General features: G+C 40.5%; 1 protein-coding gene across 20 annotated transcripts in view; it reads left to right on the forward strand.

The window, feature by feature from the left end:
• The window catches only part of Cadps (calcium dependent secretion activator), a 457,300-nt gene that overhangs the window by 316,511 nt on the left and 115,174 nt on the right, over nt 1–25,615 (forward strand). For 8 of the 20 annotated variants that reach the window (XM_036199648.1, XM_036199650.1, XM_036199649.1 and 5 more), the window contains exons 12-18: nt 2,280–2,416; nt 5,642–5,829; nt 18,502–18,603; nt 20,254–20,317; nt 20,665–20,788; nt 23,168–23,236; nt 24,107–24,124. In XM_036199648.1, the coding sequence (XP_036055541.1) occupies nt 2,280–2,416; nt 5,642–5,829; nt 18,502–18,603; nt 20,254–20,317; nt 20,665–20,788; nt 23,168–23,236; nt 24,107–24,124 (702 nt within the window). The remainder of the gene's footprint in view (nt 1–2,279; nt 2,417–5,641; nt 5,830–18,501; nt 18,604–20,253; nt 20,318–20,664; nt 20,789–23,167; nt 23,237–24,106; nt 24,125–25,615) is intronic. The other 12 variants (XM_036199653.1, XM_036199655.1, XM_036199644.1 and 9 more) reach the window with 3 other exon arrangements.

Here is a 25,615-nt window from a genome sequence, read left to right on the forward strand (position 1 = left end):
GATTCATAGAGGCCCTGTGACAGGTTAGAGACAGGAAGCCTGTGTCCAGGTTTCCCTAGAAGGCCAAATTGCCTCTTCAGACCATTTCCTGAGGAGCCGAAAAAGTAAAACAGGTCAACAGCAAAGTATTCAAGAGGCTCAAACAACTAAAGAGTATGACACTTGAACTCCATGCCATATTTTTAACAGCTATAAAAGAGCCCCCATCTCTCCAAGCTGAGTGCCCAGGGTTGTACCATCCTAACTAAAGAGCGGTAACTGACTGAGGCAAACCGGCAAAGTAAGGCCCTGGCCGGTTTTTCAGCTCACAGCCTCTGCGGAGAAATCCGAGAGCAAGAATTTGATGCTAGCCCAGCTGCCGGATCGATCTGTTGAAATTGGGAGGCAGGGGGCGGATGTGTCTCATGAGGATGTAACCGGATGAGCAATTCAAGCACACCCCACACTTGCTTCTTCCTGAATTAAATCGCCCCAGGACTCACAGCGTAGAGAGGAGGGCAGTATCCAGGGAAAGAGGCAGAGAAGGGCTGTCCAGTTGTTACAAGTGTCTTCCCACCAGTAGGGACCCCAAGTAGGAACAAGACACTTGCTTGTCATGGACCACAAGTAGCACATCCACACCTCCAAACAGCCAGCTCCCCCTACCCCCAAGCTCCATTGTCCTGATGATCCTAAAGCAAAAGAAAATCCATAGGCCACTCCCCACCCCCAAGTTCTAGGCTCTTCCCCAAGGATGAATCTGAGGCAGCTAATACAGCAAAGGAGTGCTCTTGTGGATCATCTAACATAATTTCTTCACACACAATATCTTTTCCAAAAGCCTTTGCTTTATCATCTTAATGGAGCAATCAGTCTGTAAAAACCTTATTCTTCAAATTGCCTTCTAGTGACATGGCTTCTGTGTGTCTTGGGCATAAACAACACATCTTATTCAAACACTGACCACTCACTACTCCTATGCAAAAATGTCAGAGATTTTCAAAATCCCACACTAGGAAGCGTAGAAGCTGACAACCTATGCATTTTTGTTCAAATGATGGCAGAAATCACTGAGGAGTCAGGGTGTTAAAGTCATACTGCTACCACAAACCAAGCTCACAGGCATACCCTGAGCATGGGAGGGGGGAAAATCTCCCTGGGATAGAGGCCACAGAGGAAAATATTATTTAAATGCCCTCTCAAGTCAGAAATCAATTTTCCTTTTTCCCTGATTGTTTTGCTGGCTCCTGGCAGGTCCCTGTATCCCAGTAAAATGTTGCATGCAAAGAGATAAATAAAATCTTGCTTGGTTTTGCTTTGAGATTCCCTCTAATTGTAGTCTGGATAGCAGGAGAGTAAGTGATGTACAGCGAGCTGATCTCTTTCCTATGAAAGACCTTTATTCCTACCTCTCTAGGATTTTCTTGGTGGCACTCTGAATTCTCTGAGTTATTTTACCAGCTAAGGATAGCCTATTTTAGTTACACATGTTGAGATTAATTAGTTAGCCCTTAGGAGGTTTTGCCTACAGCCTTCACCCTGCATGGAAAAGTGTGAATACAAGGAGACTATTAACTCACAATAAGTGGCAGACTGCAGCCCTCACAGGGCAGTTTCTGTTTGTCTATTTCATAAGCTTTGCTAATGGAGTATGTGCCCCACAAGGCAACATCCTTGCCTATCCAGCACTAAATTCCCATTTAAGTTACTCTCCTGTTTTCAACTTTAAAAAAAAAAGAAAAAAAAACTTTTAATTTTGGAGGGTTGGGAATCAAACCTTTCGTGACACCAAATTGGCAATGAAAATTTGGAAGAGAATGACACAAATATTGTCACTCTGCTGAAAACCAGCATAAGCCTTTTTCTAGATAATTCCAATAAGCACTGAGAAATTGCTCTAGACACAACCACTGGGATGGCAGAATCTATTACAAACCCGCAAAGCTGGCTAGACCGCTCTCAGCAAAGGCCCGATCTGCTTTCAGTGTTTGGTGAAGTGCAGGCGAAGTTACGGTCTCATGCATAGTTGTAAAGAGCAACACGGAGGCACTGGAATTGTGATCATTTATAAACATATTGATGCCAATATATTTTTGCCTAAATGCAGTAAACTCACCAGTAAGTGATGCAAGTTGACAATGGGGGGTGGGTCAAAGACTCTCTTTGGGACATTGGTGGGGGGCAGCAGGGAGGCAGCTGATGTTCACAATGCCTAGTGAATCCTGTGACTCTGAAATGTCAAAAAAAAATGTGATGTGTTTCTCTAAATTGTGTCTCTCTCTACATGTGTAAATGAACAGACGCAGATAGAGCTCAAAAGCACGGCATGGATGAATTTATCTCTTCCAACCCCTGTAACTTTGACCACGCTTCCCTCTTTGAGACGGTGCAGCGGCTGACTTTGGATCACAGACTTAATGATTCCTATTCTTGCCTGGCAAGTATATCCTTTGATCTACAGCAATTGAAACATGACATTTTTAAAAAATCAACCATCCCTCTACCTTTATGCCAGAGTTCTTGCTCCTGTACAAAATCCCTTTATCAATTATAAACATGTCTTCAATTTTCTGTGTGGTGATAGTTTTATTTACCCAAGAATCAATCTGAGTCAGAGGAAGTGCTCACAAGAGATATAGCCAATTCCCCAGCCACTCAATCTTAGCTCCCCCTTTTCAGCTGCTACGTGAGAAATCTTCCTAAAGGGATGGTTGAGCTTGGCACCTGCTCATGATGAACTTATAAAAATTGCCTGATTGTCATAGAGTTTAAGAAGCCCCACCCTCTCTCTCCTATACCTGCTACCCCTAGCTCATTAAAGAATGCACTGTTTTTGTGTCACTTTTAAAGATCGAAGCAGTTGCTAATCACTCACTCTGCTCTCCATAAGCCTAATGAGTTTGGCTTTGTTTATTCGGGTGCACTTCTTCTCTCATCCTCAGAACCTTCTTCACCCTTGAAGAGAAAATTTTAAAGATGCAGTAGATATTTTGAAGCCTAGCTACCCAGCAGGGTATTTACATTCCCTAAAATCCCATTTTAAACTGAGTCAAATTAGTTGAGTTTAAGGACTGCTGTTAACATATTTATCCAATTTTTGAAATCACACTTTTGGTTTGCAATTATCAGGCCCCAAACCATAACAAAGACTTTCATTTCTGTCTACAGACTATAAATTATGACTTTGTTTCTTAAAGATAAATATTATTAATCCCATTTTATAGACAGGAAAGAAGAGGGAGAAATTATCACATGATTTTGTGCAGAGGGCAATTCTTGTCTTTGACTTCAAACATAGAAGTTAACATATTTATGTAACATTAGTATTATATAATTAACTGGCATTAGCATAAACCCTTATTCTGAATGATTATTTTAAATTCCCCGTTTTGGTGCTTGAAGATATAATGTGTTTTTTAAGAGGTTAAAATCATCTTAAAAATAGAAGTAAATTCTGCAAGATAATTTATTAATCCATGGCTCATAATAACACATTATCCCATGTTGAGAACCTCTTCATTGGAGACTCTGACTTTACCAAATTGGAAGGGAATACTGTGTTGACTTAAAAAAAATTGCTTATTTTGCATTGCAAGACCATTTTTCTCAAAAGGATTTCCTATTATTATCTATTTCTAATTACATTTATGAAGATCATGAGGGTGCATATCAACATGATCACCCCTTTTCTGTAGGAATTCTGCTCACTTGATGATACTTTGAGATGTATAATTTTTAAGACTTTTATTTATATCAGTGTTCAAAACAATTTTTACATTTTGAAATTGACCATGAAGAATTCATAAATGCCCTCAAAAGATTAAAATAGAAATGAAATGCTGATGCCTGTCTCCCATCAATCACTATAGACTTAAAAATATAGTATAAAATGAAAAATAATAATTGTGAGTTAGTCAAAGCAGCTCTTTTCCCTGTTTATATACCTAGATCTATTAATTAAGGTCAGAATTTCAGAAAATAACAGAAATTTAAAGGACCTTATCCCCTATCTCTATATATTCCATTTTTCTCATTATTACAGTCTTTTTTTTTTTTTTCAGTTGGTTTTGGAGACCGACCAGCAGGGATACATAAATTTTTCTGTGTCTTCGACTCAGTTCCTAATTGATATTTCTTCAACTCTTTTCAAAGCAGCTATTTTGGCATCTACAAAAGACTTGGTGTCATCTGAGTCGTAGAAAATATATTTTAATCTTTCACAGCAGTGTTGTCTCTAAGATTTAGCATTTGGGGTAGCAGATGGAGTGGCAGAGAAGTTGCCTATAGGGGCAGCCCACTGCCTCGACTACTCTCCCGCCCTCTGCAGTAACTTATCATTTGAAAGAGGAAAGATGCCGTCTTCCTTTGGATGAGACACTGCATGTTGTCAGATCCCTGGTCCCTAATACATGCTTAGAGCCTTGCAAAGGCCTCCCTCCCAAACTCCTTTGGCCTCTCCCTGTTCCACATCACTCTCTCCTCCCATCCCTTTTATCCCAAGCTGCAGTAATACTCAAAAACAACTCACAATAGAACCTGAAAGTAAAGTGAAGTTTATATTTAAAATAGCCCAAATCTCCAATTTAGAAAGCACTACCTAAATTGGTTTATTATTGCTTCAGATAGCACATAAATGAAACAATATGGTTTGATTTTAGACTCTGTCCACATTGACCAGCAATACCAAGTCACTCAGCCTTTCTAAGGACCTGTCTTTCAAATTTCATAGCAGAGGCAGTGGTTTCTACCCATAATGCCACTGAATTAGTATCAGCGACTCCATCTGGATTCTCTTTTATAGCAAAGTTTGACTGGTCTCACAATAAGCAAATAAATACATTATTATTATTATTATTATTATTATTATTATTATTATTATTATTATTACAGGGGTGGGGAAGGGAACAGAATTGTAAACCCAGTTGTGAGAAATCCTTCTCTTTTGTTAATCAAATCTGATTTGTCCTTGGAAATGTTACTCTAATTCTTTGAAGTGCTGCGTTATTATCTTCATTTTAAAGTGTACTGAAAAAATTCTTCTAAGGTTTAAGGATTTACAAAGTTTAGTCTTTATGTAAAACAGCTTAAAAATTCCCTTTATGCCAGAGCACCTGGAGTAGACAGAGCTGGACTGAGTCTAGTGTGTACGTCAGCTTCTTTATCCAGATTCCCTTGATGCGGAGAAAGACAAAATGTGCTTGTCCCATCTACCTCACTGGCTTCTCGGAAGGCTTAACTGGAAGTTCCCGTCAAGCAGAAAACATCTCCCAACCCTCAGCACTTATCTCACAGTTTTCCCTTGCCAGACTCTGCCTCACCTTCACCCCAATTCTCCTCTAAAGTACATGTTGGAGCCCTGGTAATTCTCTTTTCCTGGAAGAATGCTGTTTTGCTTATACAGCACTACCAACTACAAGGAAATGCCACTTCATCCCTGAACTCAGTTAACTTACCCACCTGCATAGCAGGAATGACAGAGTTCCAGGATGGTCTGCTGCGAGGGTTACACAGAGCATCCCCAGTGTGCTTGCTCTGGCGTACCATCAAAAGAGTATAAACACTGGCTGTTTTTCAGTCCGTTCCTGCAGCCGCTCCTGCTACTAGCAGCTCTCCAGAAAGCTACGTGTATTTAAAAGAAAGCCTTTCCTTTATTCCCCTACAGGGCTGGTTCAGTCCTGGCCAGGTGTTTGTATTAGATGAGTATTGCGCTCGAAATGGAGTACGAGGATGTCATCGGCATCTTTGCTACCTTAGAGACTTGCTGGAACGGGCAGAAAATGGCGCCATGATTGACCCCACGCTTCTCCACTACAGCTTTGCTTTCTGTGCATCACACGTCCACGGCAACAGGTAAGCATGAGTCTGGAGGTATTTCTACCGTGATAAGGAACTTCCAGTGATTTATGACTTTAGTTATCAACCCTAACTCACTACCTATGTCTATTTACCCAGTGGTAGACGCTTACACTGAGGAGGGGTGGGTAACAGTTTCCTTTCCTAGGGGAGCCCCTGAGGTAACTCAGTCTGGTACTAATCGTTGCTGGCATTTTGGTGGTTTGTTTATTGTTTTGTTTTGTTTTTTATCAGTGAGCCTGGTTGATAATTAAATCCCCTAAACTACAGTTTTCTGATCTATAAAATGGGAATGACAGTATTCTCATGGGATTGAGGGGATACTTATGAACATAAAGAATTCAGCTGAACGCCTAGAACTTGGCAAGAAACTGATCACTTCAGGAGTGTCTGATGGTTGCCTAGTGTCAGGCTCTGGTTTACACCCTGTATACATGATAAAAAATAAAATAAAAACTAGACACCATACCAGGGAAGAAACATTAAGAAAAGGAATTAAATTCTGGGTAGAATTCAATACAGAGCATGACTCAGATGGAGTGGCAGAATGGCATGGGGACCTCCCTGAGGGAATGATGGTAGAGCTGGGAACTGAAGCATGTGTAGGAGTTGAGTGGTTCCAGGCAAAAGGAACAGCATGTACTACTGGCCTGCAAAGAAGGAAGCCAAGCAAGCGCATTGCTAGAGCTGAAACAGGATAGGTGAAGCTGGAAGCCAACATGCCGGGAACACTTAGAATATATCCTCAGAGGTGGGAAGAACTTTGGTGATCACAGTCTAACCAACCCCCTCAGTTTGTAGGTTTCATAGAAAAGACCAGAATGTCAAGTCGCCTGACTCTGTACTAAGAATTCTGTTTCTTTAGACTGGAGAGCTCCTGGAGGGGGGAAAAAATCCATGTTCTGAATAATGCAAAGAAGCAAATAACTTAAGAACATTGCCATTTGGCTCTGGAGGCATGGAATAAATTTCCACACTGCCACAGCCAGCTTACCATCTCAATGTATGTAGCCGCACGTTAGTATAAAGATAAGTCTACAATATTCCAAAGCATCCCTGCCGACAGCCAGGGGAGGCAGCAGAAGACAGCTGGGTGGCTTTGAAAAACAAGCCTCAGATGAGCAAGTTGTCACTCTGGGGAAATCCACATGGGGAAGAAGCCAGTCCAGGCTACCTGGCTTTGAAGCCAGGTTGTGTAAGCCCTTACTCATCCTTGCAAACCCTAAAAGGGGTTTGTTCTGTGCTTTTTCTGTCTCCAGTACTGATAGACTTTTATGAAATGCTACTGTATCATTTAGAGCTGGATAACAATAGCATTGTAGCTTTGAATATTTTAATAGACAGCAAGATTATATTCATCTCCTGTTGTTATGGCTCCATAGCCTAAGACACGGCCTTTTATTTACATAAAAGATATTCATGAAGACTCTGATACCTGGGTTGGAGCACGCATAATTCTGATTTTTATAAATATGTACACTTTGATGACTATCTGTTACAGCCTCTTGGATTGAATTCTTTATAGAGGGAGAGAGAGAGAGAAGTTGCATTATATTCTCTGGGTTGTCACACTGTATTCTACATATGTTACTGAATAAGAAAGTGTTATAAAATAATGAAATGTTTTTGTAAACTCCCTGGTAAACATCATCATGAATTATGATACACATTGTCTGGGTTTCATATTGTAAGACTGCCACTTGATTCACAGTTAGGTTTATACATCTTGTCGTGGGAACAGTTTTGGATTTCTTATTTTCTTTTCAGTTCTGATTTTCCTTATGCGTTTTGCATCTCTTTTGCTTATTATTTTAGTTTGAATGCATTTGCCTTTGCTTTTTGATGCTTCCTTTTTTTCTTTCTTTTTGTTTGCACATGTGTGTGTGTGTATGTGCTCTTGATTCTCCTATGGCTTGCCACCCTCTATGCATGCCTCATACAACCAACTCCCTCTCAAAAGTCAGCAAATGCATGTGTGTCTTAGTGGGCTGCTACCCAACACAGACTTTCAAGGGGGCAAAACTCCACCTTCTCCTGAACCAGAGGCTAAAAAAGATCCACGAAGAGAATCAAAAAAGAGAAAAGAGTCCAAAACCCACCCTAGTCAAGAGCAAAAAAGGTAAGAAGCCATGTGTGTGTTGATTTGTATTTTCATCCCCTTTGTCTTACATCTATACCTGCATCCACACTGCCATGTCCACCTTTGTAAGCAAGAAGGTTTAATGCATCCCTAGACCTGTATCCTTTAAAGGCTTTCAAAGGTACAGTTTTTCATAAAAGATCTTAGAAATGGACAAAATGTGGTATATTGGTAATTTGAGTCAGTTATTAAGTGATTTTCTTAAATATGTTTGTACTTGAAAAACTAGCCTACCAATAAGCAAACATACCTGTGAGTCAGATTGTATTTTTGTTTGTTTGTTTGTCTTTCTGTCTTCATGTCTAGCTAGTGCTCTGATACCTTACAAGTCGTTCATAATGAACAAGCTGTGCTTTGTAATTTTAAAATTATGTTCAAGGGGCAAATAAGATGGGTTAACATCAAATAGGCCTATACATTTATTGTGGATCTATTTTATTAAGCAAATCCTCCTAATATCCACAATCACTTGTTAAAAAGAAACTCTGAATAGTGAGCTATGATAACACACAAAATAAAGCCCATCACTAAATCAATGGCTGTCTATAGAGCCAGTTATGCAGCACGGTCACTTCAAGGCATCAAGTCCTAAGCTTCTGTTCATCTTATCCTGTTTCTTGACTTCAGCAATTCTTTTTTTTTTCTTTTTTTTTTTTCTTTTTTTTTTTTTTCCTAGAGCTGAGGACCAAACCCAGGGCCTTGTGCTTGCTAGGCAAGCGCTCTACCACTGAGCTAAATCCCCAACCCCAGCAATTCTTTAATTGGAAAAATGGCACCTTAAAGACCACATTTACTCAATATTCCCAATATTTTCATTATGTACTTCTACCTTTCCTTGCCTGCAATTCTGGCCAGGCTTGTCCAAGTTATGCAAAGTAACAGGCATGGATCGCATATGCTTCAATGTTCATTTATCCATTTCTAAGCCATGTACATGCAATTAACTTATAGAAAGACCCAATGGGCACGGGAACATTTTCTCTCTAGAGAATGCAGCAAACTGTCCCTCATAAGATGCATAGCTAATAGTGAGCATCAAGGAAAACCAGTGTCGCCTGGTCACTCATCTGCCTCCTGGCAGTAAATAAGGGTGGAGGTGAGGCAGAGTTTCTGATTGTGATTTTGCTCTGGTGTCCATGTCCACCTAAAGGAAACAGCAAGTTGCTGTCAGGATCAACACGCTGGAAGGGTCTCTGAAGAGGAAGCCACCATGGCAGCTGTCCAGAGTGCTGCTTTTGGACCTCCCATCATCCTCACAGAGCAGAAAGCAAACAGTCGCTGTAGGAAGGCAGCTCTCACTAGACTGAAGCCTGTTTCCTAGTATGGAATGAACTACCCAATGGGATCTTTCCTGTGTGTTTGACAGTATTCATCCTGATGAGTTATATTTTTGGTGAGATCTGGACATAATTTTGATTGATAGGAAGATATTATTAAATACCCAGTAATGCCCAAGCAGGAATAGCCCCAAATGACAGTAACACTGAGGTCAAGTACTCTTGTTTTAAATCATGTTCCCAAATGATGGAATTAAATGACTCCTTTTTCCTTGGATTTGTTGTTGTTTCTTTTACATAGACCTGGTGCCTATGTATAATTTGTGCTGTTCTATGGAAGCAGTGGTGTTCACACTCTGGTGTGCATATGAATCACAAGAAAGAGTCGGACAAAATACAGAATACAGGATGCTACCCTCAAATAATTCAGCAGTTCTTGCATGGAGCCAGAAATATGCACATCCAACACCCATGATTCTGGCTTCAGATCACATCTAGTCAGGATCTTGGCTCTTTGGTTACTGTACATTTGAACCACTTGTGGCAGGAGACTGAAAATGATTCTGATTCCTGAACCTGATTTGCAGCCAAAAATGTTCTGGGGAATTCCTACCTGAACCTTTAAATGTTTAATAATGAGACAATTAAACATGATGAATAAAACAGCTCAAGTGTGTCTAATAGATATCAACCTTTTAGGCTAATTGAATGGATATTAATCTGGGCCAATTCTTTAGAACTAAACTCACTTTCTCAAAAGAGAGGGGAACTAAAGGAAAATGTGAGTGTTCAGCTGATTGCATTTGGCGATCATAAAATCCACAGATGCAAATTGCTATATCTTCTCATTTTTAAATCAGCTCCTAAGGCTGTAGTACTTAATTTTCACCATAATATTTTTAGTATTCTTGCTAGATGACATTTAGATTAGCGTCACTTTGGTCACTGTCCCACAGTGACAAGGCAATCAAACTGCGCCAACGATTGCAAGTTTCATCAATGTTCCTTGGATCCCTTTATTATTGAGATTGGAAATTTTTCTCATTTACATTATTATTTAACATTTCTTGAATGCCACTGCTGCTTTTCACATATGGCCTGCATAGAAAGTACATTGTATCAGCAATTAACAAATCCATAATGCCAACCGCCTCAATCCACAGCTCGCTGCATAGATTAATGAGTCTACAGGCAGATGTAAGAGGGCATGAATTCTAAAACATCTCTGAAAATGCATCCAAAGATCTTTGGGGGGAGATATGTTTGAAGACAAGGTTCTGTTCATCCACAGAGTCTTATGCATCCTGTGGGTTCAGATTTGCACTCCCTCTCCATTCATCCATCATGGTCCCTAAATCATCCACCCACTTGCCCAAGACAGAAGCTGAGCAACCATCTCGTGAACTCTTCCTTCCCTCACAGCATGTTACAAATTGATTTCTGGCCCAAGCAATGCTCTCAAGTATCTCTCAAGTATTTGCATTACTGTCTCTTTTCAATGCCACTGCTATAGCTGAGGCCTCTATCTTCTCTCTCACTGACTACAACAGTTGGCTTATTTATGGTGTCCTTGCCTCACTCAATTAGTATCACATGGTGGTTGTTTTGTTTTAATTGTTTGTTTTTGGTGAATATTTGCCTAGCATTGAATTACATGTAATTTTTCTTTCTTTCAACCCTATCTCTACCTCTTTGCATACAAACACCATTATGTCTAGTACATTTTAATGCTTCTCCCCAATTAAAAAAACCTGAAGTCTACATAAGTAGGTATAGATCTGCCTTACAGAGCTCTGACCACAGTGCTGTACATAGCACACAGGTATGGGTGGGGTCTAACAGTGGTCTATGTTCTTGGTCTCATGTTACACACAGAATTGGTGGTGCATTTATGAACATGAACATGTCTCTGGTTTACTTCTAGCTCTGGGTGTTGGCCTTGTGCATGAATGAAGTATCTCTAATTTCTAAACCACCAGCTTTGCCTAATAGGAAGTAATCATAATAGGGAGAGAGTAAATGCCAGACAAATTTTGAATAAAAATAAGCATCTCACATGGCCAAGGAAAATTTATCTTTGGACATGTCACCTTCATTTAAACCATTTGACTGTTTCATGAAGGAAGATTGCTCCCATATGAAGAGCATGAAGTCTTATGAAGTCTGTGCCAGTGGTAATGCTCACCTAAAATCCCAAGTGTGTCCTCATCCTGAGTTCACTGAAACTACTTGTACAAAATATGTTTGGAGATGTCCCACACTTTGAACATGGATATGATATTGAAAAGCCACACATGTTACTGTTGTGACCACTTTGAAGTCTCACTTAAGGTCTCCAATGTCAAATCCATATCTTCTCAATGTTCATCTCAAAATGAAGGAACATAGTTCTTCCTCTCATTCCTCCAAGAGAAGAATTTATGAAGTTCTGACTTGGGAAACTTGTTCCTTTCTTGGTGAAATACACACTTTCCTATTTTTTGTTAGTTCTTCAATCATCTTTGGTTTCTTTGGTCATTCAGTACCCATATCAAGCCTAAGCCACTTTTGCTATTGCCACATTCCAATGGCACCTGTGTTCCTGGTGACTGTTGAGCAAGGGTAGCCTCTCAACCAGCCCCATGCTTGTAATAGGTTGGATGAAGCTGCTATATTGTTGAGTCATGACTTCAGATTCAGATGAACTGCAAACAAGTCAGAGGCCTTCTTGGAATATTTGCCCTTCCCAAGTCCCTTTTTTGAAATTCCCTATTAGCAAACCCAAGAAGCTACAATGCCCACTTGTAATAGTGTAGAAGCTACTTGTTTTTCTTCCTGTCTTAACATTTGTGACACAAACACTTTGATATATTTGTTTTAGCAGCGTATCTGAGCCCCAGGGCATCAGGGCATAATTAGAAAAGGGCATGAGCTGGAAGAAAAGGGTAGAGAAGGGGTAGGGCTGGCTTTCACAATGAAGCAGTGGCTATGGGATATGAGAATCCTAATTATAAATTATAATTAACCTAGGATTATAGAAGCCATTACAGGAACTTGCAGGGAGACAGGGGTGTCTCCTTTTAGTGGCTGATGCTTTGAGACAATCTTAAATTTGTATCTATTAACTGCCAAAAAGAAACAAAGGAAAATATTCTACATGCAAATCAACTTCAGGGATAGCACTCTAAAAACTGTAAGGATGAAGAGTTGTCAGATATTATAAATACATAATTTAAGTCAAGATCATCCGAGTATCTGATATAGCTGTCCTATTTAGGGAACATTGCAAGGAATGCCTAACATACTTTGTCCTGCTCTGGCCCTTTAAGTACTCATGTTTCTAGGCTGGAACAATTTAGTAGCAAGTAAGATTCAGTTATCATGCTTGTTTAAGGACATTTTCATGGATCCATAATGCGGTCTGCAGGCATGCATCCATTTGGAGAGAGAGAATATATCGTGTTTACAGTGCCTGCACCAGCATATGTGGACATTTGCATTTGGAGATGAAAGTATATTCCTTCTTCAGCTGGAGTTTTACCCCTTGTTGGTACTGATTGGAGGCTGAAAGCTGGTTGTATGCAGATCTGTGGACCAGACGCTCCTTCTTCTTCTGGTGAATTCATATGTTTCATTTTACACCTGGATTTGGCACTTAATCACCAAATAGACGCACTATCAGAAGACAGCAATCACTGTATGCTTTGAATTAATTTTTCATCCTGACTTTCTTGAAAAGGTATCTCACCTTTTGAAATGTTTTGCAACCCAGATTTCAATGTGATATGTAGAGCCATGCCTGAGGGATAATTAAATGCTAGAAAGCTGGTACTCACCTGGGTGTGGTGACAATTTAACTACTTTGGAGAGGTTCATTGGTTCCTGACAGAAAAAGGGAGTTTGACTGGACTGCTTGGGGAATTTCGAGTATCAAGATGTTTGTACTACAATCCCGGGACATAACAATACTGAATTAATTCTCCAACAGGCATTAGTGAATCATCTTTTGCTTGGTAAGGGGAAACAGTTTACGTAACTGGTAACATCCGTTTGCATAATTGATGACTGCTGGGCTCAGTGGGTTTGATTTGATACAAAAACAAAATTGGAAAAGGAGAAAGACGCAACTCTGGATGCATTATTATTTGTGACATGGCTCAAGATGGGAGATGGTGAGGAGACTGAAGACGACAGAGCGGGTGTAACCACGGTGACAAGAACTTGAAGAGCAGCCGACATGACATCTTTCCTATCATGCTGCCGAAAATGTCAGCTTTGTGAAGGACAGTGAGAAAATGGTTTGCCGAAAACTTGAAAGGTGGATTCCAGAGATGCCAGCCATGTCAGATGCAATATAGTCTGCTGTGGCTGCAAAGACCCACTTCTGGCTCCAGTGATGGCCTGCAGGTGGGAAAGCTTCCAGTCTTCGGCAAGGCTCCAAAAATGACTACACTTGACCTGCATATTGTCTCAAGTCCCCAGGATTATGATAGACAAGAAGTGAGGTTAGCAGTGTTCAGTGAGGTGAAACCAGAGGCCAGGGGCTGTTTCTCTTTATGTGTGCCTGTGCCTGTACATGTGTGTGCTCCTAAAACATCACTTAGAGGCTTCCATTTAAACCAGAGATGTGCGGAAGCAGGGAATGTGTCCTTTGTAAACTTACATTGTATGAGTAAAGAAAAGAAAAGGAAATGGACCTGAGGTATCTCCAGACGAATATAAATCAGATCAGAGCCCTGCTTCTGCATTTGAATGACCTGTGAGCTTTCAAAATGCCCATCTAAGCCCCCACTGCAGAACGATTGACTCAGCTGTCAGAAGCTCAGGTAGAATCAGGCATCAAGAGTTACTGACCTATGAAAACGATGTGGTCGAGCCCCAGCTGCTGAGAGCAGTGCATTCCACCTGCTTCTTCTCATCTTATCTTACTCACTTACTGTTCAAACATCAGAGGATCTGGAGGCTGAGTGGCAGAGTCTGCTTGGTTGTGCAGTTTCTGAAAATTGTAAGAGCTGCCTTTAAGGCATTGATAATGGGTAATAGTTCAATCTACTTTTCCTTCTCCCAAGTCCAAGGCAGTTAGCAGGGCAGCAGGTACCTAAGAAGCCAGAACCTAGAGAGGTAGGCGATGTACGGTCATGCATCAGAAAGGGGGGCATCCAGGTTGCTGGACATGCATTCTGCATGAAGACACATCCCAGACTAGGACTTTGAATTAAAAGCTTAAAATCCTTCCTTTTCTCTTCTCCTTTTATGATTTACCAAGTGTTAAATATTGAGAAATGAAAAAGACACTGAGCTATTTTATGAAACTTAAGGAACATTTCCTGTGTTCCAGTAGGGGTTAGGGGGTGGTAATAAAAGACTGTCCTCTTCGTGACGGTGGATTTGCTGTGCAGCCACCCTTGTTTTCCAGAAACAACAGAAACTGCAAATGCCTCTTTTGGAAGGGGAAGTCAACTCAGAAAGGGGCAGTGTACCTCTAACAAACTGTCTCTGTTCTCAAATCCATCTCAGTCTTAGGGAAGTTAAGAAGCTTGGATCAAAAGCATCCTGTCAAGGGGTTGGTGAAGTGTCTCAGCCAAGGAAGCACTCTGTGAAAGCCAAGCTGGGCAGCACTGGGGAAGTGGAGAAAGACTCCCTGGGGCTTATTGGTTGGCTAACCAGTCCAGCTAACTTGACAAATTCCAGGTTCAGTAAGAGACTCTGTCTCAAAGGATAAAGTGGGCAACACTGAGGATGACGCTCAACTAGCACCCATCATCCACATATGTAAAGCCGTGCTCCAAAATAAAAGCATCCTTTCAGACACTGGATGATCTGTGTGTGTGTGTGTGTGTGTGTGTGTGTGTGTGTGTGTGTCTATGTGTGTCTGTGTATGTGTGTATGTCTGTGTGTGTCTGTGTGTGTATGTCTGTGTGTCTGTGTGTGTGTGTCTATGTGTGTCTGTGTGTGTCTGTGTGTGTATGTGTGTGTCTGTGTGTGTGTGTGTCTGTGTGTATCAATGGTTCTTAGCATGATTCTCAAACCAGTGGCACCACAGAACCCATTAGAAATGCAAATTCTCAGGTCCCATCCCAGACCTACCAGTTCAAGAACTCTGGGTAGAGCCAGGTAGTCTGGGTTGTCACAAGGCCTCCAAGTGATACTGAGGCATGGCCATGTTTGAGAACCATAGCCCTGCTAAAAGCACATGTAGCTTCTATAGAAAATACAGCTCCCAGGCCAGCAATATGGCTTAATGGACCAAAGTACTCACCTCACACACCTGACAACCTGAGTTCAATCCCAGGGACCCACAGTGAAAGACAGTTGTCATCTGACCTTCACATGCATGCCTGTGCTCTCCCCTGCTTCTCTCTCTCATGCACACAATATTAAAAAATTAAAATACTTTTTAAAAGAAAACAGCACTCCCTTTAAATATTTCACACAGGTTGTTTCCTGAGCACCTACCTGTGTAGTCATTACTGGTGAATTATGGAAATCAATGGAAAAGAAATTGATGTCTGACAGAATTTTAAAAAATAGTTATCTGAAGTCAGACTAAAGTGACTCCTTAACTACTGTTAAGCTTCTGATCTTTAACAAACTGATCCCTAGCAGGTCTCTCACAAAATTTGTCAAACACCATCCCTAATTGCCAACACCCTAATAATATAGATCTGGCAGTTAAAACATTTGTATTTGCTGTTGAGATCATGCGGGATCTTATCACCTGATTTTGCAGGTGAAGTCTGAAGGAGAGCTTTGCAGACTTAATGCGGTTCATTAGTTTTATTTATGTCTAAAGTGAAACTATTCACACTAGCATAAGGTGATTAAGAAGTAAATTAAAGTGACTACAACAATGAACGTTTCCTTGGTTTCAATAGTGTGATAGCAGTGTTCCCAGTTCTTGTGGAGAGGCCATGAGGAAGCAGGAGCCCTCTGGTTCCCTTAATGTGCATCACCAGAACAAAAGGCAAGAGAGAAGCACAGCACAGTTTGCATTTGTGGTAATGCCTTTCATTGTGAGAATTAGCTAAGAAGGTGAAACACATCTAATTCTTCAGTTTATATCATCTCAGATTCAAACAAAAAAGTCTGACAAGGCTTCTTGGGCAAGGAACGAATGTCTTGATTCACAGACAAGTTTGTCTTGGAATCAAGAACATAAAGCTGGAGATGTACCTCAGTAATAGAATGCTTGCAAGCATTCATGGGCCCTCTTCAGTCCTCAGCACCACCAAAAAAGTAAATAAATAAGTCACTAAAGGTGACAAACCTCTATGGGGCATCCATGTTGTTGGCTCTGATGTCTAAGCTTCTCTGTTAACTGTCAAGTGCATCTAAGAGCACTGAGTTTTCTCTGTGTTAATTTCCTACATTGAATGGCTCCCCTTTTCCTTGATCAAACATGGGACGAACATGCCAATCACATGTGTTTAGTATATTAGTAAGTTGGTTTTTGGTATAAACAAAATTCAACCGCCAGAGCTGAATGAAATTCAAACTTGTAATGGAAACAATGTGAGACATTATCAAAGACAACCTAACAGGCATTCTGTGGTGGCCAGTGAGTTAATCCTGGGATTTAAGGACAACCCAACTAGGAATATTTCTTGAAAAAATTTCAATAAACTTTATGACTTGATCTTTGACTTTTGACTAGTAGATTTGAAAATATTAGCACAGGCTTAGAACTTGAAGTCTCCTTGATATTGACCATTTTGCTTGTTTTCTTCCTGTGATTGGGGAGGAATACAAAAAAGGAGCATAAGATTTTGCTCTTTGGGGTGATTTTTTTTTTTTTACAAATTGAAGTAGAGGCTCTTCTTTAATTTTCAAATAGAATATTTTTATTGGTTAAAAGGAAGGGAAGAAGACTATTTAAAAGCTGACAGACATAGAGTGCTAACGTTGCCAAGTCTTTGTGTAGTCAGCTTGATAGACTACAGAGAGTTTTCTTAACTTCTGCTGAAACCCTGAGAAGGCTCATGAGCACCACCATTTGTTTGGTCTCAAGATGACTGGGCTATGCAGACTGAGAAGTGTTCTATATGTGTTCTGTGGTGACACAGCAATCTGCGAACTGATGTAGCCCGTCATCTCAAGTCACTAGAGATCTGGGACACAGAAGGCTTTGAATGGGTCAGGTTATCCTGTGTCTAATTTGGCAAATAGAAACTTGGGCTATAATTTACACAGCCATGATATTTCCAATGCAAATGGCCAATAACAGATAGAGAAATGTGTGTGTACTTGTGGGTGACAGGGAACTAAGAGCACTATGATTCAACTGAAATCACTGGGTTTTTTTCAACTGTCTTTCTCTTTATCACAGTAGTTCACTAAGATTGGAGAACATCTGGGTTATCCTTTAGTTAATACTAAGGTTACTTTAAGCAGTAATTATTATAAACTGAGTAATTTAATGAGCAAAATACATGCTTTATATGACACCTGACTTTTGTAGGAATTTTCATAATAATTGAAGAGTCACAAACCCGAGACAGGTAATACAAACTAGAGATATGGCCAGGTAAACATCCACCCAGCTGAGGAAAAAGGTGTTCGTTAGCAACTGACAGTTAATGTCAGCTCTTTGAACTTTCAAGAGAGACCAAAATCCAAACTGCATTGTAAAACTTGCCTAATTTTAAGAATGATGGAAGGGCTGGAGAGATGGCTTGCCACACTGGAATGAGGACTCCAGTCTTGTCCAAGTGCAGCAATGGGCACCTGCACTCCAGCACTGGGGAAGCAGAGGCAGAGGAGGCTGGCCAGCCGGCCAACTGCATCACCAGGCTTCGGCTTCAGCGAGGGGCCCTGTCTAAACAATTAAGGTGGAGAGCAATTGCAAACGATACCTGATGTTGATTTCTGCCCTCCACAAATATGAATGTGCATGTGTACAGTCACATGTAGTAGGAATCTTAAATTTCCTACTACAGTCACACACATGTTCACACACACACACACACACACACACACACACACAAAATCACGTTAACTTCTTCAGATCTTTTAAAAATCTATGACCAGACAGAACCTGTTGAACTTAACCTGTGAGCCATTTTGCTGGTTCACACAAATACCCACTGAATGGTAACCCTGAACCATGTTCTACTTGAGAACCCTGTTGGGCCTGCTGCACACAGCAGGCTTCTGTGTCAGGACCATCATTGTGCTTTGCGGCTTCTTGAGCAGACAGTTTCCTCCTGGTAGAGATTTGATTTGGTGGTGTCAGCATATTAGGGGGCCGTCACTTCATAACGTGTCTCCTTTCAGGCCTGATGGAATTGGAACTGTGACCGTTGAAGAAAAAGAGCGCTTCGAAGAAATCAAAGAGAGACTCCGAGTTCTGCTGGAAAATCAGATTACACATTTTAGGTAAGGAGCTGCAGTTTAGGGGCCTGCTGGGGTAAGAAAGAATATGCATAAAACATTTCCAAAACAAACTATCAGAGACACATAAGATCATTAAAGTGAAATAGCTAGAGGAAAAAGGCCAACCAATTGGATATGGCCCTCATTAACTTCCTCACTTCGCAGTCTTTCTCTGTTTATTTTTGTTTGGAGGTGGAGGCTCATATGGTCTCAGCTAACCTCAAATTCTCTGTATAGCCAAGGGTTATCTTGAACTCCTAATCCTCCTGCCTCTAGCACTAGAGTGCTGGGATTATAGGAGTGTGCCAACACACATCAGGTTTCATGCCATGCTGAGACTTGAACCCAGCACATTATGAATGCTAGGGCAAGCGTGCTACCAAATGTATCCAGACTATTAAGAGCATTTTAATTGCTTAAAGAACAAAACTTTCCTGTGTGATCTGACTGATAATGTCATTTAAAAAAAGTTGAAGGGTTCCTAGATAAAACAGTTTTTAAAACTCCTACAGTTTGGGCCATAGTGAATGGGGTAAAGTTAATGGTGTTCATAACTCTTTCCCCGACTCCTGATAGCTATGCCTAGAAAGAAGGAAACGTGGGTCAGCATGGTTGGGGACTTGGGGTAGAGACCTGACATTCAGCAGCAGATCATGCACTTGATGCTCACACTATGCAATCCACTTCTCCTGTAGAGCGTATGAGACATTTTTAATATGATAACGTTGGCTGCACATATAGACTCCAAGGCAGGAACTTCAAGACAGTAATTGTGCTTCTAATAGTTCCCATATGCCAGGAATAGGATTGGAGGCTAAAAGGTCCTAACTTTAGTTTTTATCTATAAACAACTGTGTAAGGTAGCTATAAGATCTAGTTAAACAATTAGGAAAATGAGGCCTGGAGGAACATGTCCCCATCCACACACTGTAGTCTGAGTATAAGCAGCCCATCCTGTCCTCTATACTTTTGAGCAGTGTTTTGAAGAACTCTTGACTGCCCGAAGCCATTGATGGCACCTGTAGCAGTAACTGACATGTTTCTCTCTGTGACATCAGAATTCTCCTTTTTATGGAATAAGATTTTAATGAATGTCCTTTAACTGACCATTCATTGTAGGCAAAATTTATCAACAATAGAGCAGAGATCCAGTAACAGTGAAAAACGTCCTAAGCAAGTTGGGCAAAGTCAGGGACTTATCCCAAATGCATACCTGCTTCATGCCTCAACCCTTTTAGGAGCTAAAGAAGTGTGTTTGGATTCCAGCCGGTTTTAACTCCTGGCTTTCAGGTCCTCTAATAATACACAAGCCTGTACAATACATGTGCCCTATAATAATGCATGAGGTCGTGTTTTTGTTAACTAGTGTTTTCCTTCACAATGGAAATTCAGACAGAGCTCCGTGACATCACTCTCAATATTCTGTTCTGCTGCAGACATTTGCAGAGCCCCTCTTCAGTCATTATTCACACATATACATATATACATTATATATACACATATATGGTGTGAACTGAGATTAGCATAACACAGTGTGACAAAATAAAAAGCCTTTCCCATTCCTAGTACAAGTTGCTATAGGAATCAAATTGCAGCATGTTTCCTGCTAATGTAACGGTGTGGGCAACCTGAAGAATTATGTGTCTATTTTAGGTATTGCTTTCCATTTGGTCGACCTGAAGGTGCTTTGAAAGCTACTCTCTCACTCTTGGAACGGGTAAGAATGAACATGAAACATAGAAATGGATACGCAAATAATTGCAATCAAACATTGCAGTTGGATGGCCATTTTTAAAGGATTTGTTTACCATTCATGAAATACCAGAATAAAAATGAGGAAACTGCCAAAATTCTACAAGTTTTATTTTCAGATTCCCAACTAGTTATATTGAAGAGTCGCTCCAGGCCCTTCCCTGATGCCTCCACAGGCTTTGCCTCCCCAGCTCTTCTGGGGTTTCCTTTCTACCCACAGTTTTCACGTTAGTTAGCATGAAGACTTTGAAAAGCAGAAATGGGTGACATGTTGATTTGTAACTTAATAGTCCCCTTTCCTTCTACCTGAAGGTTTTGATGAAAGACATTGTCACTCCAGTACCACAGGAGGAGGTCAAAACTGTCATCCGTAAATGCCTGGAACAGGCTGCACTAGTCAACTACTCACGCCTGTCCGAGTACGCCAAAATTGAAGGTAAGGCTTCCGCCTGCCACAAGTTTTGAATTTAAATTTTGGTATGCCTCCCTGGGAAAATTTGTCTCTTTTCTTGATGGACACCAAAAGACAGTGTTCCATCTGACTACGTTAAGCTGAACATACTTGAAATGTGGAAAATGCCTTGGCTGTGGCCAAATAAATAGATGAAAAGCAGGACATCAGCTCAGGAGACAGCCTTAGGAGGAAACCAGCATTGAGTGTGGGATGTTGTGTTATTACTAGGGTCCTTCTGACAGTACGTACTGTCCTTAAATATCTTCTCTGAAGATGGTGTTATCTGTGAAAGAGTTGGGTAGCATTGTTACCTTCTCTAAAGAAGAGAAAAAGGGAGCAACCTGCTATCTACTGCCCAAAGTACTAAAAGTAAAATAAGCATTGAATAATTCGATATTCAAGTTCTGCTTAACTCTCTCTTATCCCTTGGAAGTCTCTTGTCTTTGGGGAACGGTTCAAATTTGGTGGCAGAGTAGTATGGAATCATCTCCAGGGGCTCTAAGTTGACTCTGGAAATCATTCTTTCTTGTTTGCAGAGATGTCAGAAGTGTATTGGTACTGCTATCTCAAGTTTTAGGGAAGCAGTCATTGATGACAGCATAATTAAAAGGAACTTTGAGTAAACTCAACTCAAGAAGAAGCTATGGTTCTTTAGGACCTATTCACTCTCAAGGGCATTAATTACTTTTCATTATTACCCCCATTGGCTGCTATAGGGTGATTTGAAAACCACACCCAACCTGACCAGTGGTGTAAGTGTATACATGTGGAAGTTCTGTGTGCAAGACTCAATGTGTCCACACTCTGGAATCTGGTGTTCTCTCTCACACACAAAACACATGATACCTGAATAAAGCAAGCAAAGGCACATTGTCCACCTCAGGACATCAGCTGGGGAATAGCTGATTAGCACACACACACACCATCACATATACTGCCAATGTCCTGTTTCCTTAGAAAATTAGCTGACAATCATGTTAAATTCCCAGTGTTCTGTACACTACATGTCTTCCTCCCTCTCCTGATTTTGTCTGTGTGACAATGCAAATTGTGTACCAGTGGTAATGAGTTCATTGTTATGCATCCAGGGAGAAACACTTAAGAATTGGGCACTAGAAGGGTGTTTATCAACTCTTGACTTGGTAATGAGTGACAAAAATAGAGGAACAAGAAGATCAATGGTTAAACAGCTTTATTAGCAAATAATTGTTCCAGCATTCCCAGCCCAGGACATAATGATTGGTTGGATTGGGTAAAGTCAACCATGTAACTAATCCTGAAGCCAAAGATGAGATGGGATCAAGAAATGAAATGTCCAATTTCCACAACTGCTGCCTCATAGGTCTTGGTCCAGCTATTATTAGTCTTTTGGTAAGATCTGCTCTCTTCTTTCAGATAAATTAAAAAAAAAACCCACAAAAAAAAAAAAAAAAAAACACTTTGCGATCTGTAAGTAAAAATGCATTCATTTCCAAAGTAGATCAGCTGGTCTGTAATCTCCTTCTGTGCCTCAGTTCTTCCTGGTTGTGTTAATTATCTTTTGCACTGTGACTTTTAGGTCTGGGGATTCTTTGAAGAAACCAATCTTTTTATTCCAACTCTCTTTTCAGAGAAGTACCTCATTCCACACTACTTGCTCTCTTCTGCTTTTCTCCTTCCTTGTCCGTGATTGGCTCAGCCACTTTTTGATACAACCTCTGCAAAAGTGGCTGAGACACCAATTTCAAAGCATGCTGGGATTGTTAATTCAGACAACCCCACATTCTCTGGCTGCATGTGTCAGGTTTTCTTCCATGAACATAGTCCACATAGGCTGGGATATTGCAGCTTTAAAGATATTACTACCAGACAGCTTTCTTTGAACAAGGCTCAGGTCCTACCCTCAGAAAAGAAATCCTCCATTTTTTTTTACACTTGTACCTCTATTGAGCATTAACAGCTTATCTATCTGAGCATTTTGGAAAGAAGCTGTAGTAATATTGCTGGAGACTATGTTTATGAAGAAATACCTCAAAAGCCTTAGATACTAAAGTCTGAAATCCTTAGTATCTTGGAGCCTTAAATCAATGGAATTCTGTTTCCCTTTACCCATGATGTTTTTGGTCATTGTATTCTTGCCAACGACTCTAAAGAGACGTGTAAAATCATGGTCACAATCTCTCTCGTGGCTCACGGCATGCTGAATGGTTAATCCAGTAGTTCCCAAATTTTGAAACTCCTTTTTCTTTTATCCTGTGTTTATCCCAAAATACTCTGTGGCTATTTTTCCTTGAGCTAATGTAACGTTTTCCTCTAACCTATGACCTTTAACCTCTTTACCTCTGACCTAAGCCTCTTGCATGCCCAAATCCTCTTTTATAGGGAAAAAGAGAGAAATGTATGAGCATCCTGTCTTCTGCTTGGCCTCCCAAGTGATGGATTTAACCATTCGTGAGTACCTACCACCTCCTCACCATGCTGTCTTCACTCTTTCTGTTTCCATTATTTCAAGAAATCCAGATCCAAACCAACTCACTCTCCTTGCTTCAAGTTTTTTAGCATTGGCTTGTCTGTTGGTTCTGTCTGTGAAACCCAGTGTGAGAAGTCCAGTCACTTTTTATCAGCCTAAAACAGGTTAGACAATTAAGCCATTTGTTTGTGATAAAACAGATTTGTCTGTAAGTTTTTTCAGTTCTTCTGTCTGTGACCTGAATGCATTTTTACTTTGCTTGTGTGTAACCCTAATTTGTAAAGTACTTGTCACTGGTACACAATCAAAAGGTAGCAGTTAAGCTAGGGAGCGATGCACGAGGTGTCAGAAAAAGGACATCTGAGGCAAAGCCATGCTTTCTTTATCCATGTTTAAGATGTCAAACCACAATGGGTATGAGATCATGCAAGATGGTCCATACTCTGTGAAAGCTAGCTCTTCTATGCTTCCTAGCTAGTCTCTCTCAAGCTGGGAAGTTTTCCTCCCTTCTCTCTGGAGAGTTCTACTTGCCCTTGTCCTCAAAGCTCTGGATACAACATATGACTTAATTGTCATTTGAAGAGTTCATGTATGTTTCATAGCTTGATTTCACATTAAACTTAATTTACTAATTTTCTATTTGTGCAGCATTTTCCACATCTGTGAAGGAGCCTTTTTTTTGCTGGCCCCCAAACTTTGGGGCGGTGGGAAGCCAAGGGCAACCTCTTCTGTCCAATATCATATATCACGCATAAGTGGGGGGCATTTTGGTCCACTTGCTCATTAATCTTGCATATGTGTTCTTGTTTCTCTTTCTCTTCTCTCCTCATTGTGCTCTCTCTTTCAAATAGAGAATCAGAAGGATGCAGGTGAACCGATTGTATATGCCTTATCAATTTCCAGGACTGTTGAGTTACATTCAGTTTGTGTTTTTGTTTTTGTTTAGTAGCTCCTTAAGGTATGTACTCCCAGAGAGTGGCGTGGAGTTGCAATGACACTTAAGGAGTTAATTTGTGCTGTCTAAACGCATCTCATGCCCATTCCCTGTTGGCCTTTGGAGAGCGGCATTTTCGTATAGGCAGAAGTTTGAAGGAACAGAGTTCTGGTTTGCTACAGAACTTCCTTCAGCCTTGGTTTCAAGGTCTAGTGATTTAGTGTCATGTGTGTGGTGTTATGTTTTATATTTTTAAAGACACTGAACCAAATGAATCTTCCCTCTAAGTTTTCTTTTCTCTTTTGTTTCCTGTTTTCTACCCTCTGAAGAAGCTCATGTTCTTTGATGAATGTTTACTGGTCAAGAGGAAGAAGTGGTGTCTGTGTTGTGCTTGTGTGTGCTATGTGATAGTCAGAATGACAAGGCAGGAGCTGTTGTGAGAAAGTTCTCTGGATTTGGAAATTCCTTCTTGTTTCATCTCAAGATATGAGAGCTCTGAAATGAAATATTAATGAATGTATATCGATCAGTATCTGTAAGAGCTAAAAGATTCCATAAATATTTTTCATTTAATCCCACATAGCAGTTGAACATATTTCAAAACAATTCAGAAAGCATTTTAACATGTGCCAAACACCAGGTTAGTAATAAATATTTCAAGATTCAAAATTGTGCTCAAGACAAGACATATGTGCACACACACACACACACACACACACACACACACACACACACACCATAGGTAAGGTACCTAGTCATTCAGTCAGTCAGTCATGCATCCATCCATTTATCCAATTAGGCAAACACCTGGTGAGAGCCTCTCCTGCAGCAAGTACAGTGTGAAAAGTCAGGAACTAGCCAGGCGGTGGTGGCGCACGCCTTTAATCCCAGCACTTGGGAGGCAGAGCCAGGTGGATCTCTGTGAGTTCCAGGCCAGCCTGGGCTACCAAGTGAGTTCCAGGAAAGGCACAAAACTACACAGAGAAACCTTGTCTCGAAAAACAAAACAAAACAAAAAAAGTCAGGAACTATCCAAATGAGAGGGGAACACCTGTTATCTTCATGGAGCACCAAAGCATATGTATAAACTGCAAATTCAGTACATTACAATCTCCATTGTTTATGTGTCAGAGGAATATGACATTTTCATAAACCTAAGACACATTCAGGTGATAATAAGGTTTCAAGTGCATATTGAAAGAGCTACATCGGAATCAGTTTCTGAAAACTGGAGATTAGAAAGACACAGAACAAAATATACCAATGTACAAAACTACACAGCTGATAAAAATGGCATTCTTATATAAAATGCTCATGCATGCATTCTGTAAGCTAGGTGTGGTCTTGCATGCACATAACAATTCAATCTTCAGAACCTCTTATATAGTTACTCCCATTTTACAGATGAACAAACAAAGCTTAAGGA

This window comes from Onychomys torridus, chromosome 9, assembly GCF_903995425.1.
Source record: "Onychomys torridus chromosome 9, mOncTor1.1, whole genome shotgun sequence".
Taxonomy (NCBI): domain Eukaryota; kingdom Metazoa; phylum Chordata; class Mammalia; order Rodentia; family Cricetidae; genus Onychomys; species Onychomys torridus.